Raw genomic sequence first — 16543 nt, 5'->3', positions numbered from 1 at the left:
GACAAAAATGTGGAAGAAACGTTATCAAATTTAAAATTAAAAATTCACTGAAAATAAAGCTTATAAATCAAGATAATTTAACGGGTTATTATTATTTGACCCATCACATACAAAGTATACGTCATGTTGACCCCACCAAATATTACGAATATGCAGGTTCATCAACTTTGGTATAAGTCTAGACTTATTCCAACATTACCCTACTCTCCAGTGGCATATAGAACCTATTGTTAATATATATATATATTTATACATTTAAACCACAGTTAATGACTCTGCGTATACGTAATATTTAGTGGAGCCGTTGAATTGTTTATATTTAGTGCTCGTTTAATTATCTAAATTTTTGGGGTTTCTCCTTAATTAGTCTTTAATTCTATGACGCATCACATACAAAGTATACACCACGTCGAGCCCACCAAATATTACGTATACGACGGGTCATCAGCTTTGGTATAAAGTCCTAGTCCTATTCAAAGATAACCCTACTCTTAATTGACTTATATATGTACATATATGTGTATATATTGGTTAGATGTACTCACAATCATAATAGTCATATCGATCCGCCTCGCTGGGATTATTGCTGCCCATGATTTTGCCAAAAACTGCAAACAGAATAAAAAAATGGTTGTTGAGTCTGTGGAGTGGAGGGGGGGAGTACAATTAAATATACAAACAAAAAAGAAAATGGCGCAATTCAATTAAAATCGCTGTGCGGCAAGGAAAGGAAAATGGACACTCAAAAGGGTTAACATGAAAATGCAGTTGGGTCAAACAGTTAAACGCCGCGTTTAAGGGCTTCATCGAGATTGGCAAGGGAATCGGTATGGGAATTATAAACTGTGATTTGAATATATGCGTATGCAATGCCCTGTGGCGGGGGGATTGGCGGGGCGGTCAGCTAACTCACATTTGACAAAACTCCGGCGAATGCGAACGAAACACGAAACGGAGCGGGATAGTTGCGTTAGGTCCTCGGGATGGGCGCCGCTCTGCATGCAATGGATGGGCGCCAGTGGCGTGATGCGGCAGCGACTGTGGCTGCGACTGCGACGCCGACGCTCCAGCAATGGTATTGCCACAAAGCTGTGCTCCACTGGGGCGCCTTCGGTTGCTCCACCAGCTTCCACAGACGGCAGCGTTGAGTCACCAGGTGTGATGCTGCCGTTGTCGTTGTTGTTATGATTGTTGCTGCTGTTATTATTATTGTTATTGCTGCTGCTGCTGCTGTTGTTGTTGTTATTGTTGTTGTTGTTGTAACTGATGATGGTAATGACATTGACGGTACCCCGCAATGGGCTTGAGTTCGTCGCTGCCGTTGCTGCAAAAAAAAAACAAAACAAAAAAGAGGAAAAGTTGAAAATTCTCATCAATTGCTTTGCTGATTTGTGATTTTACCAAAACAAAAAAAAAAACAACAGCAAAATATAAAAAAAATTTAGAAAACTGCAAAATCGGAAAATGGGAAAATCCCATTTCGCACGCGACGCATATGTGACAAATTTTTGCTGTCCCGTGCAATTCTGATTTTACTTTGTTTTTTTGTTCCCCCCCACTTGCGAATGTCGTAAATCATTCAAATTTGCATTCAATGTATTCGTTTCACTTTTTTTCGGGCGGGGAGCTCTCAAAAATATGCAAGGCAATGTGCCAAATGGCGCAGAATGCGCAAAAAAAAAAAAACAAAAAGCATAACACGCTTGCCCGCTGCAAAACTCTAGTCGAGGACTCAACAGCTCAACGGCAATAAAAAAAAGTAACATATGAGCGACAATTTAACTCTTTTTGAACAAGGATTCTTATAGTTCACTTATGACATATGACCGTACTTTGTTGCTATTTCGTTCGAACGACTTCGAAACCATTTTGAGATAGCACACAATAACTCTTTGGGAGTATGCTTCAGTGGACTGTAAAGTTTTGGACTTACAATCATTTTCAAAGAGTTAGCATAAAAAGCAAAGAAGAAACATTTTAAATAAACAATAACATAAGCGAGGCTTACTTGAGCATCATGAGAATCGGATAGAAAGGCGATGTTGAGGAGAGTGCAAGAGCGAACATGCATGAAAGTTAGCAAAAAGTGCCCTAAAGCAAGCCAAGTCGAATGAAAAGATGTTGAAAACGAACGTTTTATTATAAAAACAAAGAAAAACACGTTAATTATATAAGTCGATCGCATAGAAAGACGATATAAAGGTGCGAGCAAGAGAGAACTTGCATGGAAGAGAGAGAAATAGTGAGTGTTATAGGCAAGCGAATAATGGAGAGACAAGTCGAATAAAGACAAGTTGCAAACGAAAATTTCTCTAATAAAAACAAACTTGAAGGTATACGAAATAGTGCTTCGATCTCTACTTCAGATCTCTACTTCAAAACTGCAGCAAAAAGACGGATGTCTTCTTTTAGACAAGGCAAATGTCGTGATAGAAATAGACTCCTCTAGCATCTCCGTGCATGAAAATCTCTAATTTAAAATATGCCCCCTTATATACTATATATACTATATGGTACTTGCTGCAGGCAGATATATATTCCAGGTATCATCTGTGACTTGTTTGGCTGTGTGCAATGCTCAAAGTTGCCACCTGAGGCACCAGCGATCGGATTGTACACAATCTGAGCTCATTTATTTGCACTTACTTAGCTGCCAGGTTGCAAGTTGTTGGCCATTTGATTTATATGCCAGCAGCTGTCGACACATTATTTGTTTGGCTTGTGCAACAGCATTTAGTGCAATATTTTAAAAATATGTCGACCTTTTTGGCTGAGCATTTGCTTTATGCTCTCTCTCGTTGCTTGGGGCCACTTTGGTGGAGGGAAATTGGGAGGGTATATTGCTTGACAAACTCTTATCCTAGCCGCAGCTGGCTAATTTCTGGCTTGTTGCCAGCTGCAACATGCTGTTTGGGTCGATGTATCCGTTGCGGTTCTCTCTTCTTGTTTTTTTTTGTTTTGCGATGTTTATTTGAGCATATTTTATCGTGCCACAAATCGCACACGACAATTGCAATTGAATAGGAGGCGAGCCGGGCATAACAAATACTTTTTTGATATAACTTATTGTTATTTTATTTTTATTTTTCATCTATAGAAGGGGGGGGGGGGGGGAGGTCTGAAGAGGGAGCTGCTAGTTTTGTGGCACGTGTGATTCATCATTTGCTTGTTTCATTTATTTTATGGCCAATGCAGCGACAAACTGTATTATTTTGGTTAGAGCGTTGTTTTTTTTTATTTATTTGTTTTTTATTTGTTTTTGTTTGGTTTTATTTGCTTGCCATTTATTTGCGCAGCGGCGGGCAACAACAACAACAAAAAACAATTGATTATAAAATAAAACATTGCTAAATTTTACGCACAGTTTCCGGACGCCGCACAACCAATTGTGCGCCCATCCATCACTTGATGTATTAGCACAACTACACACACATGTGTCTGTGCGTGGCGTGTGTGTGTGTGTTGTGCATATGTTTGCTGGCGCGTTGGTGTGTCAATGTCAGCGTCAAAGTGCCAAACAAACTGCCAACTGCTGAAATATAAATCGCACAACAGTCTTGTCTGCGTATACGCAATATTTGTTGGCTTACAATGTCCTTACAAACCAGGACAAACACACACACACTCACTCTAACGAACAGCTATGTGCAACAGCATGAACGTAAGATCGCCTAGAAAACAGCATGGAGCAATAGTAAAAAAATGTTTCAAGTGCTTGAAAAATCAGTGAAAAAATTTTCAATAAAGTTATTTGCAAACGTTTTGCCTCTCAGGAGAAGAGATGCCTATTTTAATGTCATTAAATTCCAAATATATTTGAGAATCTGAGAGAAGTGATGGAAAAATGTTCAAAGGCTTTTTTACTATTATTACATTTTCAAATATATTTGAGAATTTAAAAGATGAATGTAAAATTTAAAAAAAATCTTTTAACTGTCATTAGTTTTCAAAGATATTTGAGAATCATTCAAAGCAAATTTTAAAAGTTACAAAAGTGAATTTGAGCAAGTCGCAGTTCATTCAAACGAAGCATGATTTCTGCTTGCAACTTAAAAAAAAAGTAGTTCTCAATACGCACAGCTACATTTATACCAGCTCCATATATGCTCCATATATAATTATGTGAATGCATGCTCATTTCCATACACACACTCAATATACCCTTGAGGCCATTTAGGTACTGGGTATAAATAAATTAAATTTCGCACACATATTTTGCCTTGCATCCATCTGGGTGCATTTCCCTTTTAATTCAATTTGCCAAAAAACGCAGCTGAGCATCGAGAATTTTGAATGATTCACATTTTCGTTGCAATGCACTAAAACTGAGCCAAAGTTTGTTAGGTTTGCAGCTTTAATAATATATATATATATAGTATATATATATTTTGCTGCATTTTCAAATGCATTTCTAATGAATTCATGGAACTGCACTTCGGCTCACAATTGCATAAATTATTTATTTGATAATCTCTCTCCTTGAGTTTTTGTCGCCCGGCGTCGTTTATTTGGCATCAATATGCTAGAATTTGATTTAAACAAATGAGTGCCATAATTATTCTTTAACTGCCACTTGACGATGTCTTTCTGGAGGCGTTAAGTGCCGGGGCTGTAAATTTACGCCCCATTAATGCTAGACACAAAATATGTGAGAGAATGTCTCACCTATGCATATATAAATATATATATAAATAAATAAATATATATTTCTCGATTAAATATGAATATTGTTGAAAATTTAAGAGAAATTTCAAATTGCCTTCTTGGAATTTTGGCTTACATTCTCATTCGCAGCTAAATGTGTTTATTCCAAATTCAACCCTCAGTTAGTTGGACTTCTTCTTTAAATTTTGTGCTCTTTATAAAATGATTAATATGACAATTCTTTGAAGTCTTTAAAATTCTCTTTTTATTATCCTATACCCTTGTAGAGGGTAGAGTTCCACATAGAAGGAGACATCGACGACCCTATAAAGTATTTATATTCAAGATCAGCATCAACAGCCGTTGTTGATAAGTTGATAAAGTCATATACTTCTGTCCGTTCGTCCGTCTGTCCGTCTTTCCTTATTAACGTCTCTCCGTCTGTCTGTTTGTTTGCGAACTAGTCTCTCAGTTATAAAGCTATCCTCTTGCATAGGTCCGTCTTTCTGTTTCAGGCAGAACCTATGTCGGAATCGGCCGGACCGAACCACTTTATCATATAGCTCCCATAGGAACGATCGTTCGAAAGGTAAGTTCTTGTATAAAAAAAACCTTCTTTTCTTATCAAGATATCTACACTAAACTGGGCATTTATGAGTTCCACTATGCTCCTCATGCATGTGCAAAATTGTATCAGCATCGGATTACTCTATATCATTTATATAGCTGCCATAGGAACAATCGGTCGAAGAGAAGGTTCTTATATGGCATAATATTCTCTTTTCCAATATATTTTCATCAAACTCAGCAATTATGAGCTTCACTTTTATCACATATCTGCAAAAGGCGAATGTCTAACTTTTTGTTTTCTCTTTTCATTCCAAGGCTTTTTACCAGTGTTGCAAAATCAAATGAAATACTGTTAGTAGTTGGTTCAGGCTTTTAAGTTCGGTTCGTGAATCTCCACCAAAAGCTTTTTTTTTTATTTTGAACCGAACAATTTCTGAAAACTTATAAATTTTGATTTGGGGTTTCTGGTTTTCTTTAGGGCTTGGCTCATAGTAGAAATAAATAGGTATTTCGTCTTTGCAGCTGTTCGGTTCGCAAACTTGTTGTCTACTCTAGCTAATACAACATGAACACGGACTTGGAAGCATTTGGCAATGCTTTCATTGTCTATTATTATATTGTGCGTTCAATTGAAGTCAATAAAATCGAATGGCCTTTGGTAGAACATCAATTGGTGTCAATTAGCAGATGTGTTATGGACAGAAACATACATATAGTTGTTGCCCGCTTGGGATGGGTCTGTTCAGGATCTGGTTCTGTGTAGTATACACTTTTACTGCATGTCTGCATATAGTAATAATAATAATTTTATTTTTTTATTGCTTCACACGAAATTTGTACGACGCACAAACCGAAAATTGTTTCATTGTTGTTGTTGTTGCTGTTGTTGTTGCTGCTCATTGTATTTATTAACGTTTGCATTTAGCTTGAAAAACAAGTCATTTTATATCCAAACAACAATTTTACAAAACTCATAAAATTCGAATGCAAAAAGCCAGAGGCAAAAATATTTATATTAATGATATGCATAAATACCACGTCTATAAGTCGGGCACAATTGCTCTGCCGCCGCGAACAGAGTATCTCCATTCGTTTGTAATATGGTATGTTGGCCAAAAAGCTGCCAATTATTCGCGTTTTTTTTTTCTTTTTCTTCTTTCTTTCATTTTGTGGAGAGCTGGCAAATGTATTTATGACGAGATGAAATCTAAACAAAAAAAAAAAAACAAAAATTGTTGTATGCAAGAGAAAACATGTTCCAGACATTGTTTAGATCTTTCGTTTGGTTTGCGTTTTCAGCTTTCAATTTTTCAGCTTTTCAGTTTTCAGCTTTTCAGCTTGTCGATTTTCGGTTTTTCGTCTTTCAACCTTCTGTTTTCGACAGTCGGGTTTCAAACTGTTTCTCAATGGCCATTTAATGGCTGTCGAAGGCGAAGGCAACGGGGCCAAACCGAAACCAAATCAAAATGTCAAAACGTTCACTTCTTGAAATACATTCAAGTTTATATGATATCAAATATTTAGTTAAATGGCTTGAGCTTCGGGGCTCAATATATTTAATACAATATATTTAGTTATCAAAAATTAAACAATTTTGTTTTAATATATTTTTTCTACGATATATTTTACTTTATTTAGTTCTTTAAAAGCATTTACGATTTCTTCATTGATTGAAAGTTTTTATATGCTTGTGTTCTGCTGTTGTCTGACTTTAAATGTTTGTTAAATATTTAAATAAATACATTTTTCCTTCTTATATATATAAACATTTGCAGTTTGTGTAATGAACATAATATATTTATTTATTTACCTACAACAAAAACGTGAATTTAATGAACAAGTTGTCGCACGAATTTATAGTTAATATTTTGCTTTCTCTTTGGTTTTCCTAAGTAATTTAAAACTTTTTAATATGCTCAACAAAATTACTCATTAGAAATAATTATCAAAAAACGAATTTTTAAAAATTTTTAAAATATATAAATAAAAAGATATTTGTTTCATTAAATATGAGAGGGTAAGGGTATCTTCGGCACGCCGAAGATTTGATACCCTTGACATTTCCCTTTTGCAGATATGTGAAAATAGTACAGCTTGAAAATGCTGAGTTTGGTGGAAATATCTTAGAAAACAGAAAATTTTTTGCCCTATATAGTGTTCCGATTTTGATAAGATATTGCGAATAAGTAGGAAGCAAAGTGAAACTTATATATTTGATTAAGATATCTTGATTTCCTTCTTTTAAACCGATCGTTTCTATGGCAGCTATATGATATAGTGGTCCGATCCTGCCGGTTCCGAGCATTACTCATTTTATGACAAAATTATAATACCCTCTAAAATGGTATAACAATGAAGAAATATATATTTTTGGCGTTCAATATTATTGTTCAAGATTCTTTAAAATAAATTAAAAAAAAACCTTAAAAAGGAATAAATATTTGTTTTCTAGTTTTCAATACAATTTTTGAAAAACATATTTTATATATTTAATAAATTTACCCGCATCTGAATATGTTAAAGCGTATTGCACAGTGGGAAAGCAATGAAAAATTGTTTTATTTTCTTGAATGTAGAATGCATATCATATCGATCAATAAAAGATCGACACGGCAATGGCCTGAGATATTGATATTTTATGCCTGGGATTCGGGGATTTCTGATTTTCTGACAGCTAATTGAACGCGCTTCGAGCGAATTTCGTGCCGAACGCGAAGTAAACAGTGCGAATCTGTATTCCAAATATCAAAATAATCGTAATGCAATATACATTTCCGTTTGGCAGTTCAAGTTCATTTCGGTTGTGATTGTGATTGTGTTCCGTTCGGTGTTCTGGGACTTCCAAATTGATGCGAGAGACATTAAAAAGTAACATCAAAAGGCAATTGCCACCTTTCTTGGGGGCCGTTCATAATTTGTGTGCATATATGTATATATAGATATATGTGAATGTGTATAAGAATACTTTTTAAGCGCCTCAGCAGCGAGGCCCATATGTTGGCCCAGTTGGCCCGAGTTGGCCAAGTTAGCGCAGTTGTTCTTTGGCTATGGAAAATTTGCCGCCTCGCTACTTGTTTATTTGGCAAATTCTATTGCACTCGTATTTATTATTTTTTATGCCACGTTTTGATATACATAATATGCTCGTATTATATAAATTTAATTACATTCGCAATGGCCGGGCTGCGATTCAAAATGGGCATGGATTTGCAGCTGTGGCCATGTGCTGTGCGCGTATTTTGGGCAACTTTTAATGATGCCACCCCCTCCCCACCCCCGCTTCGTTCCCCTTTCCAACTCTAATGCCACAATGAAAATACCCGCACGTGTTGCACGCACAGTAATTTCAGTTGGATCTTAACACCATTAGTTTCATTGTGTGTGTGTGTGTGTGTGTGTGAGTGTGTGGGTGGAAATTGTATCTGGGGAATCTATTTTAATGCGAATCGTACGGCTATTTCTGATGCCATTTAAACGCGATGGGTGGTACATAAAGTGAGTGTTGTGGCAAGTGTACAAATCGTGTATACCAAAGCGATCCGAATGCCCTGGCCTAGCATTCCACTATACACCTAATAGACATCGCCAAAGAAAGAAAAAAACATACGATTCTTCGTACTATTCATTTTTAACCTATATAACTTAGGTATTAACAGTGTAAACGTCAGAAACCATCATGTTAATCCTTGCAACGAGTATCTGGAAGAAGACTTTGTGTCTATATCATACCCGAACTATCTCAACTCAAAACTTAAACAGAACAGATTGATCAGATTCCTATTGAAATCTGTGCTGCAAACCAAATAAGAATTGTGGTAATTTCGGTGCAATTCATCGTTTCTCAGCCTAGATGTTGGTTCAATCCCTGCTAGGTCAACAAGTTTCAAAATTTCTAATGAAACCAAACCATTTTTGAAGTAAAGTGTGCTGTGATTGGGATTTCAGCTCGATTTTGAAACGGTTTGAACATATTCTTATGTATTTTTTACTATGAAGCGAAACTTCCTAAATAGCTAAAAATTAATCAGGACTCAAGTTTGAACCGTTTCATATCTCAGTTGCATAATATTTGACCAACTGCAAAACCAAGAATTCTTGCAGGGTATTCCACAGTCTGAACTAAACTTTATTGATACAACGTAAACTATTCAACCAGCATATTATGTAATTTATTTGTACACTCCAAGCAAGCAATACGCTGTAATCGAAACCTCACGAAAAGACCATTTCTAATGATGTCTTCAATGCCATCAATATTCACAATTTCCAAGAATTCAGCAGCTTGCCGCAAAACTTTTTGACAAATTTAAGAGATTTAAGTCAGCAAATGTTGTTAACAAAATAAAGCATTTAAAACGATATCTCCAATTTAAAGCAAACTCTTTAAGTTTCTGTTGAAATATACAAAATGTATGCATTCAAATTTAGGTACTGTCCATTGGAAGTTTGCAACGCCCATTAATTGTTAATGAAGTTGAGATATAGTCTATCAATTTATGTAGGCATTTAATTATTTATCCTCTGCAGCTCATAATAAAATTTGTAGTTTATCGTATAGTGTGTTATTTACAAAACCTATCATTTTCTAGACTGTGTATTGCAGCTTGTGAAATCCGCGTTCGAAAATATCTTTTAGTGCGTACGCTCATTTGAGCTGCAAAGCGTTTGAGTAATATTTCTGCATTCGAATATTCGAAATTTTGTTTACGCTTTTGTTTTGTAAACAATGAGAATGTGTAATCTGAAGGGCGAGCCCCAATTTCATCCGGTCTAATGTAGGTCTTTCAATCGCCATTTGAATGAAAAAACAATTGCAAATAGGAAGTGAGAAATTGGAAGCCAAAAAAAAAAAGAAGAAAACACATCAAATAAAACTCGTTCACACCACAAAATGTTGTTCAAAGCAAATATTTGAGGTCCAGTAATAAATTTTTTAATCTAGGGCTAAATAAATTTGCCAAAATTCGATTTGATAGATCTTAGATCGGCTGCTACGCACTGCACAATACTCTGTACAGGGCAAAAATATTATTTGAATGAGTATGCTTGTATATTGGGTTAATGTCGATAGGAATGAATCCCCCTTTCCCCCTTCCCAGGCTATGAACTTCAAACTGTGACCTTAGATTGATCAGTTTCGGTCGGCTTCTACCCACTGCACAATACTCTGTACACAATTCTGTAAATTTTGGGTTAATGCCGATGGGAATGATCCGCCCTTTTCCCCTTCCCAGACCATGACTTTCAAACTGTGACCATAAAACAATTGACTTTATCCTTGGAGTAGGTAGTCGTAGTCTACCTATAAAATTTGGTACACAGATTTCTATGCCTAGTTTCTGGCCTCAGCAAGATGGACATGTCACTGGACCAATATACTCTGTTGTGCTTTGTGAACAGAGTATTAAGAGCAACCATAGGGAACGGGCTAGTTAGATAAAACGTAAATAATATGGAACTTAATATGTTTTTTTTGTAGGTAATCTGCTGTTGAAAGCTTGTCCCCAACTTACGCATCTCGACATCCAGAACTTCCTGTGGCTTTGCCATTACGCTGAGCATATCGTTAGTTCTCGTCACTCACAAGTAGCACGTGTGTGTTGTAAATGTTGAAACAATCTCTGGATGCATTATCATATAGTATTTACACGTACTATATACACACACTGTCCGGTGCAGTTTATTGCATTAGCCAAGGCTAAAATTAGTTTGGCAACACGGCACACAACCACAAAAAAACAAAAACAAAATAAATAAATCGAAAAAAAATTAACTGAAAACCAAATGTGGCAAAGCGAGCCAAAAACCGCGCGTCGGGTCACACTATTGGTCACATAAGTGTTACCAAGGCTCAAGAAACTGCACAAACAAACAAACAAACAAACGCAAACACACACACACGCAGGCACACACACAAGTGTACGTGTAATATAAATCTGATTTGTTTAGCTGAGCTTTACGCGTTTCATGCACACAAACTTCTATTTCGAACACATTCAGTGCGATATTACGCGATTTTCTTGCTATGATTTGCTATGGATTGTATTCGCTGTTAAATAACCAGCTGCCCGTCTCGTATAGTCGTCTGTTTGCGTTGACGGTTGTGCGGCAAATGCTTTTGGCCGCTTTTTACTTTCCATTTTCTTCAAGCCATTCGGACAATTCGACCGTGTCGTGCCTGGCCTGGCCTGGCCTGGCGTGGCCTGCCCGTACCATGCCATGCCATGCCATGCCATCCCGTGCCGTGTTCCTTGGACATGAGCCACAAGTACATATTTTGTATTTTTGGCAACACATTTTGCCTTCAATTGCTCCCAAACTGTGCGCGATCATCTCATGGAATTTCAGTGTGCGTTCTCTTCGAAAACGAATGAAAAAGCCCAACAGCACGAAGATAGCTTCGTGCCAGCGAGTTGCTCAGTGGCTGGAGGGTGAAAGGGTGTAAATGTGTGTGGATGGGTGTGGATGGGTGCTCTTCTGGCCCAGTCAGCGGGTAGCAATTGAAGCGTCCGATCAGCCGAGAGCATTCAGTGCAGTCTTTGATTGCGTTGAATACAAAGTGAGCACGAATCGAATCGATTAGCGCACACTTCAGATGCTTGCTTTAATCGGGAGTATACAGCAATTAGGTGTTTCCAGAAAAAAAAACGGATTTTAATTGTCAGCCTTTACATACCACGAGCAAGTCTTCATGTTTCAGAGCAGCCAAAATGCTCTCAACAAATTGTTATTGGCCTGTCGCATGCAATTATGTGGAAAATACATGATGCATAAAAAATCTTTACAGCCACTTTTTTTCTCCGAAATAATTGTATATTTGTAAAGTGTCTGCGATATTTAATCTGACATTTCGCCAAAAGTGTTGCACAGTATTTTTTTCAGGCTGTAAACCGATTTAAAGAACGCTTCGAACCGATTTAAATTTGCAATTACAATTTATTTCTCTTATATTATGAACCGAAACTTTAATCAAACCAGTTGCCGAAACGGCCGGAACGAAATCTGAAGCGAACCATATTATATTATTTCGATAAACTATTTGGTTCCGAGTAAATCAAAAACCTTTGAAATTGCATTAAAGTTTTAGATTGAAGAACAAAACCTTAAGCTTAAAGCAAGTTGGTTCGAACTGTGAATCGAACACTTGTTTTTTTTCTTTTCCTTATTTCAGAATAAATAGAATTCAAATTAATGTTTCTTATAAAATGTATGGTATAGCTAAATAATTTCACGAATAAAACCAAAAGCTATCGAGTTGGTTTGAATCGCAAATCGAACCATGGAGAATTTTTTTATGAGATTTAAACATAAATAGCTTTAAAATTTAAGATACGGCAAACCATTTTCTGATTTTATTATTTACCACTTTACTAAGCTTTTGCCAATTCTAGCATCATCAAAATCAGAAATTATCTGTAGTTCTATATAATTGTGTAATAGATACACTAGATTGTAGTAAGCATATTCTTATTTTATTTCCTAGTTGAACATTTGCTCGATAAGTGTTCAAGGGGAAAGTATTGCCAAGTTGTATACTCTCGGTGTGTATCCAGGAGTGTATACTCTCTCGTATATAGCATATTTAATTTAAACGATTCATTTTATTATTCCACTCGAAGTGCGTACACATAACCATCAACATTCCCACTTTGACCATTAGCTCGGCATTCACCACTAGCTGAATTTGGTTCGCTTTTCCGCTGGCACCCCCCCCCCCCCCCTCCCACGGTCCGGATCACCCGACTCAACTCGGAAAATTCCTTGCTCGCATTGTCAAATTCCAATGCGCATATGTGAAACATCTCGTGGATGGGTGGGAGTCTGGGACTGAATCTGTTACGGGCAGAGGCTGTAGCTGTCGAGCTGCCGAGCTGCCGAGCTGCCTGGGGTGGGGTTGTAGGTTAATGCACTGCCAACCGGCGAAGAATTTCCGAAACTAAAAAAAGAGCCCCATGCCCTGCCCCCGACACACACACACCCACACACACACACACAACAACAACTGTAAAAACGAACTGAATTGTTTTGGGTGAGAAGAAAATGCTTTTCGTATATTTTATTATTGCATGCATATCGATTCGACAGCCAGAGAGTGGCCCAAGCCCAGCCAGTACCCAAGTGTGTTGACATCTATGCCATTATTTATTGTCACTCAGTGCGTAACGAAATCTGAATTGAATTGAATTCTGTGCCCTGCCCCTTCGAACCCGCGACCCCCCACTCTCTTGTTGACTGTGTGCTGGACATGTGCCAGCAGCACGGCGAGTTCCTTAAGTTTGGTCCGACTATAATTGTTTCTTGGCCCTATTTTAGGAATTTGAATTTGGCATTAGGACAATAAGCCCACTTTGATTTCAAATCGGGTGTATGTAGTACATAGACTGTATATCTCTCGGCATTATTAGCAGCTTGTCAAAACTTTTGACACTCGGCTGCAGGTTGCCTGAATGCTGTCACACGCTGCCAGCTGCCAGTTGGGCTGTCTTTTTGGCATTCTCTCACATGATGGTAAAAAGTTGAGTGCCTTGGCAATATAATTTGAGCATAATTTTGCGAGTGCTGCTTCAAGTTTTGCGGCCATTTTCGGTCATGGTCAGAGCCCGAGGCCTGGTCCTTTGGCTTGGCCTAATTAGCTTTGCCGCATTATTAGCTGCCTCCCTGCCCCTCTGGCTGCCCCACTGGCTGCTTCTCTGCCTGCCTCTCTGCCTGCCTGCCTGCCCCTGGTCTGTTTCTAATTATTATAATTCACAGAGCTCTCCGGCCGTGGCGATTGGATTTGGGTATTAGGGATTTGTGGCTCTCATATGTGTCAGCATTTTAAACACGTTTTTTATTTTCAAGTGGTTTTGTGGCATGTCCAAATACTCTCAAATGTTTAGCAGCAGGTTAGCATTAATCTTTCATACTGCATGGCATTGGCATAAATAGAATGTGAGCCCACAAACCATCATCAGCTGCGTTGATGCAGCCTATATTCATGCTCCAGTTAATTCTCATTACACAATTTCCAGAATTTCTAACTGACTAAATATTGAGAATACAAATTAATAATACCACTGCATATAATTAAATACAAATATATTTATATATATATATCTGCATACTACCTAGGCTTCCTGATCTATAACGATTGACTCTAACGCCCTCAACCACTCTAGAGTTATGTGTATCGGTATGCATATATAGATATATATGTATATATAGGTATAGGTTTTGTGCTTTCAGATTCATGTTATTGGTAAAGGCAAATACGGCTGCAATTGTAGCTGTAGCATATCTGCAGCTATAAACTTAGGTCTGTACTGGCATTGTGGCTCCTCCTATTTAGAGCCTCGCAATACATTTTAGAGAGCATACTTTTTGGCTTTTCTAAAATTTGCATTGCTGCAATGACAAAGCTCGCTTATGGGCTGTATACTTTAAAAAGTGCCATAAAAACTACTATAAAAAAAACTGCCTCCAGAAATCCGCTAGAAATAACTTTGCTTCAAGCTGAGCCAGAGACTGTTTGAAATTATATCTCTTAAGATCTATCTTATGATCTTAAGATATATCTGGAGTTCGATCAAACTTGATTGAACTTTTTTTTAGTTGGATGTGTATTATTCATGCCCGGGTCGTGGCATTTGCCTGTATTACGCCCACTTGCTTTCACTCGAGTCAATAACATAAACCCGAAAGACATTTTGGATACGATTTTTAAAATGGTTATGCGAGGCCATCGAATAAAACAAATAAACAAATGCCGACGAAGAAAATAGAAATAAAAATTTTTGAGGATTGCTGGAGGCCAGCTACAACAGCTGGGTACAAATTAATTGAAAGTGTTTTTCTTCGGCGACGTCATACGTTTTATTTGAATACCCTATCTGGGAAGTACTATAGGTCTGGCCTTTCAATATGTCTAGCACAAGGCTTTATGTGAATCATTGCTGATTATCAATTATATGGAATTAAACCCGCATGTGTGGAAAACTGGTGGGAAGGGTTTCGTGATATTTCTTGTTCACCATCCGATTAGCTTCAAAATTATTTTCAAATGATCTCTATGAAAATTAATTGAAGTCGTGGCTCGCACTTTTTTGCAAAATCCGCTCTTTGGAAGGAAATGGGGTCCAATTGACGAAAATTTAAGTGCCCTCTTATTAACGGAAATAGCCGGAAAGCTTATTTTTAGGTCGAAATCAATCTCTTTTTATACTCAGATGGAGGCAAAAAGCTTAAGGTATCCGAAGAAAGTTAAATTGATCTAAAGGTAGGAAATGTGTAATTAAATTAAAAGATAAAAACTTAGTTCGAAAAGGCCGGGTAATAAGAATGTTTCTTTTACCAAACGCATATGGATTTAGGTATATGTATGTATGTATGTAGATTGTATGTATGTTTATATGTATGAACGTATGTATGTATATATGTATGTATATGTGTATGTATGTATGAATGTATGTATATATGTCTGTATGTATTAATGTATATATGAATGTATGTATGTATTTATGTATGAATGTATGTATGTATGTATGTATGCATGTATGTATGTATGTACATATGCATTAATATGTGTGTTCATGTACAGAAAATGTAGACCAATAGTACTTTTCACTGCGCTGCAAATTATTAAATATTTGTTTTATAATGTCGCCCTTCTATGCGATTCTCACGAATTTAAGTCAGATCCTCAAGCATTCATGCTTTCATTATAAGTCTTATATTAACAAGTTGTGTTGCTAATCAAATAAACTTATACATTCCTCAATACATAAAAATTAAAATAAGAAAATATTTTGAGAAAATGTAGACCTTTGCACGGGTTTAAGCCCACTTTATGTATATGAAAACTATATAGTTCGTGTAAATGTATCGAGCGTGTAATAAGCAATTGTGGGCGTTCGCTATAGCAATCAAAATGGACAGCTATTTTGAAATATTTAGGTTCGGTTTCTCATTGTATGTTAAAGTCTTTTCCTCATGGTAAAGTAAAGCTTATTAAAATTTGTTTTTTTTTTTTCTAAATGTCTAGTCATCACTTAACTTCACTCAACCGAAAGTTAAATCTATTAATACCAGTTCTTTGAAAAGAAAGGTTGGATTCAGATCGCAATTGAAACAAGGGTTTACTTAACATACTCGAAATTTAATTTTAGAAAACAACTCTTAAAAATGTAAACAAAGAGCATACAATCTTCGACATGCCGACAATGAGTTTTCCTCTTTTCCTGATTTATCATTATTAATTTAATTATTGTTTTTGTTGTTGTTGTGGTCAAACGCAAATGCAGGCGAAGTCCGATAAAATTGCCATAATTTTTCACAATCGAGCATTAAACTT

At 36.7% G+C, this 16543-nt stretch overlaps 1 protein-coding gene across 2 annotated transcripts in view; it reads right to left on the bottom strand.

Annotated features, from left to right (window-relative positions):
• The window catches only part of LOC135427430 (Kv channel-interacting protein 1), a 98096-nt gene extending 87229 nt beyond the window's left edge, over positions 1 to 10867 (bottom strand). The window contains exons 1-3 of one of the 2 annotated variants that reach the window (XM_064680948.1): positions 10728 to 10867; positions 914 to 1324; positions 546 to 608 (exon numbers count right to left, since the gene is read on the bottom strand). In XM_064680948.1, coding sequence (XP_064537018.1) covers positions 546 to 608; positions 914 to 1324; positions 10728 to 10776 — 523 coding nt within the window. In that variant the 5' untranslated portion in view covers positions 10777 to 10867. The remainder of the gene's footprint in view (positions 1 to 545; positions 609 to 913; positions 1325 to 10727) is intronic. The other variant, XM_064680949.1, reaches the window with a different exon arrangement.
• Positions 10868 to 16543: the final 5676 nt, after the last annotated feature.

The sequence above is a fragment of the Drosophila montana genome, unplaced genomic scaffold (assembly GCF_035044405.1).
Source record: "Drosophila montana isolate Dmon_TW-CO22-7 unplaced genomic scaffold, ASM3504440v1 contig_2178_1, whole genome shotgun sequence".
NCBI classification, from domain to species: Eukaryota; Metazoa; Arthropoda; class Insecta; order Diptera; family Drosophilidae; genus Drosophila; species Drosophila montana.
The sequence above is the reverse complement of the archived record's forward strand: the minus strand, read 5'-3'. Positions and strand labels throughout refer to the sequence as shown.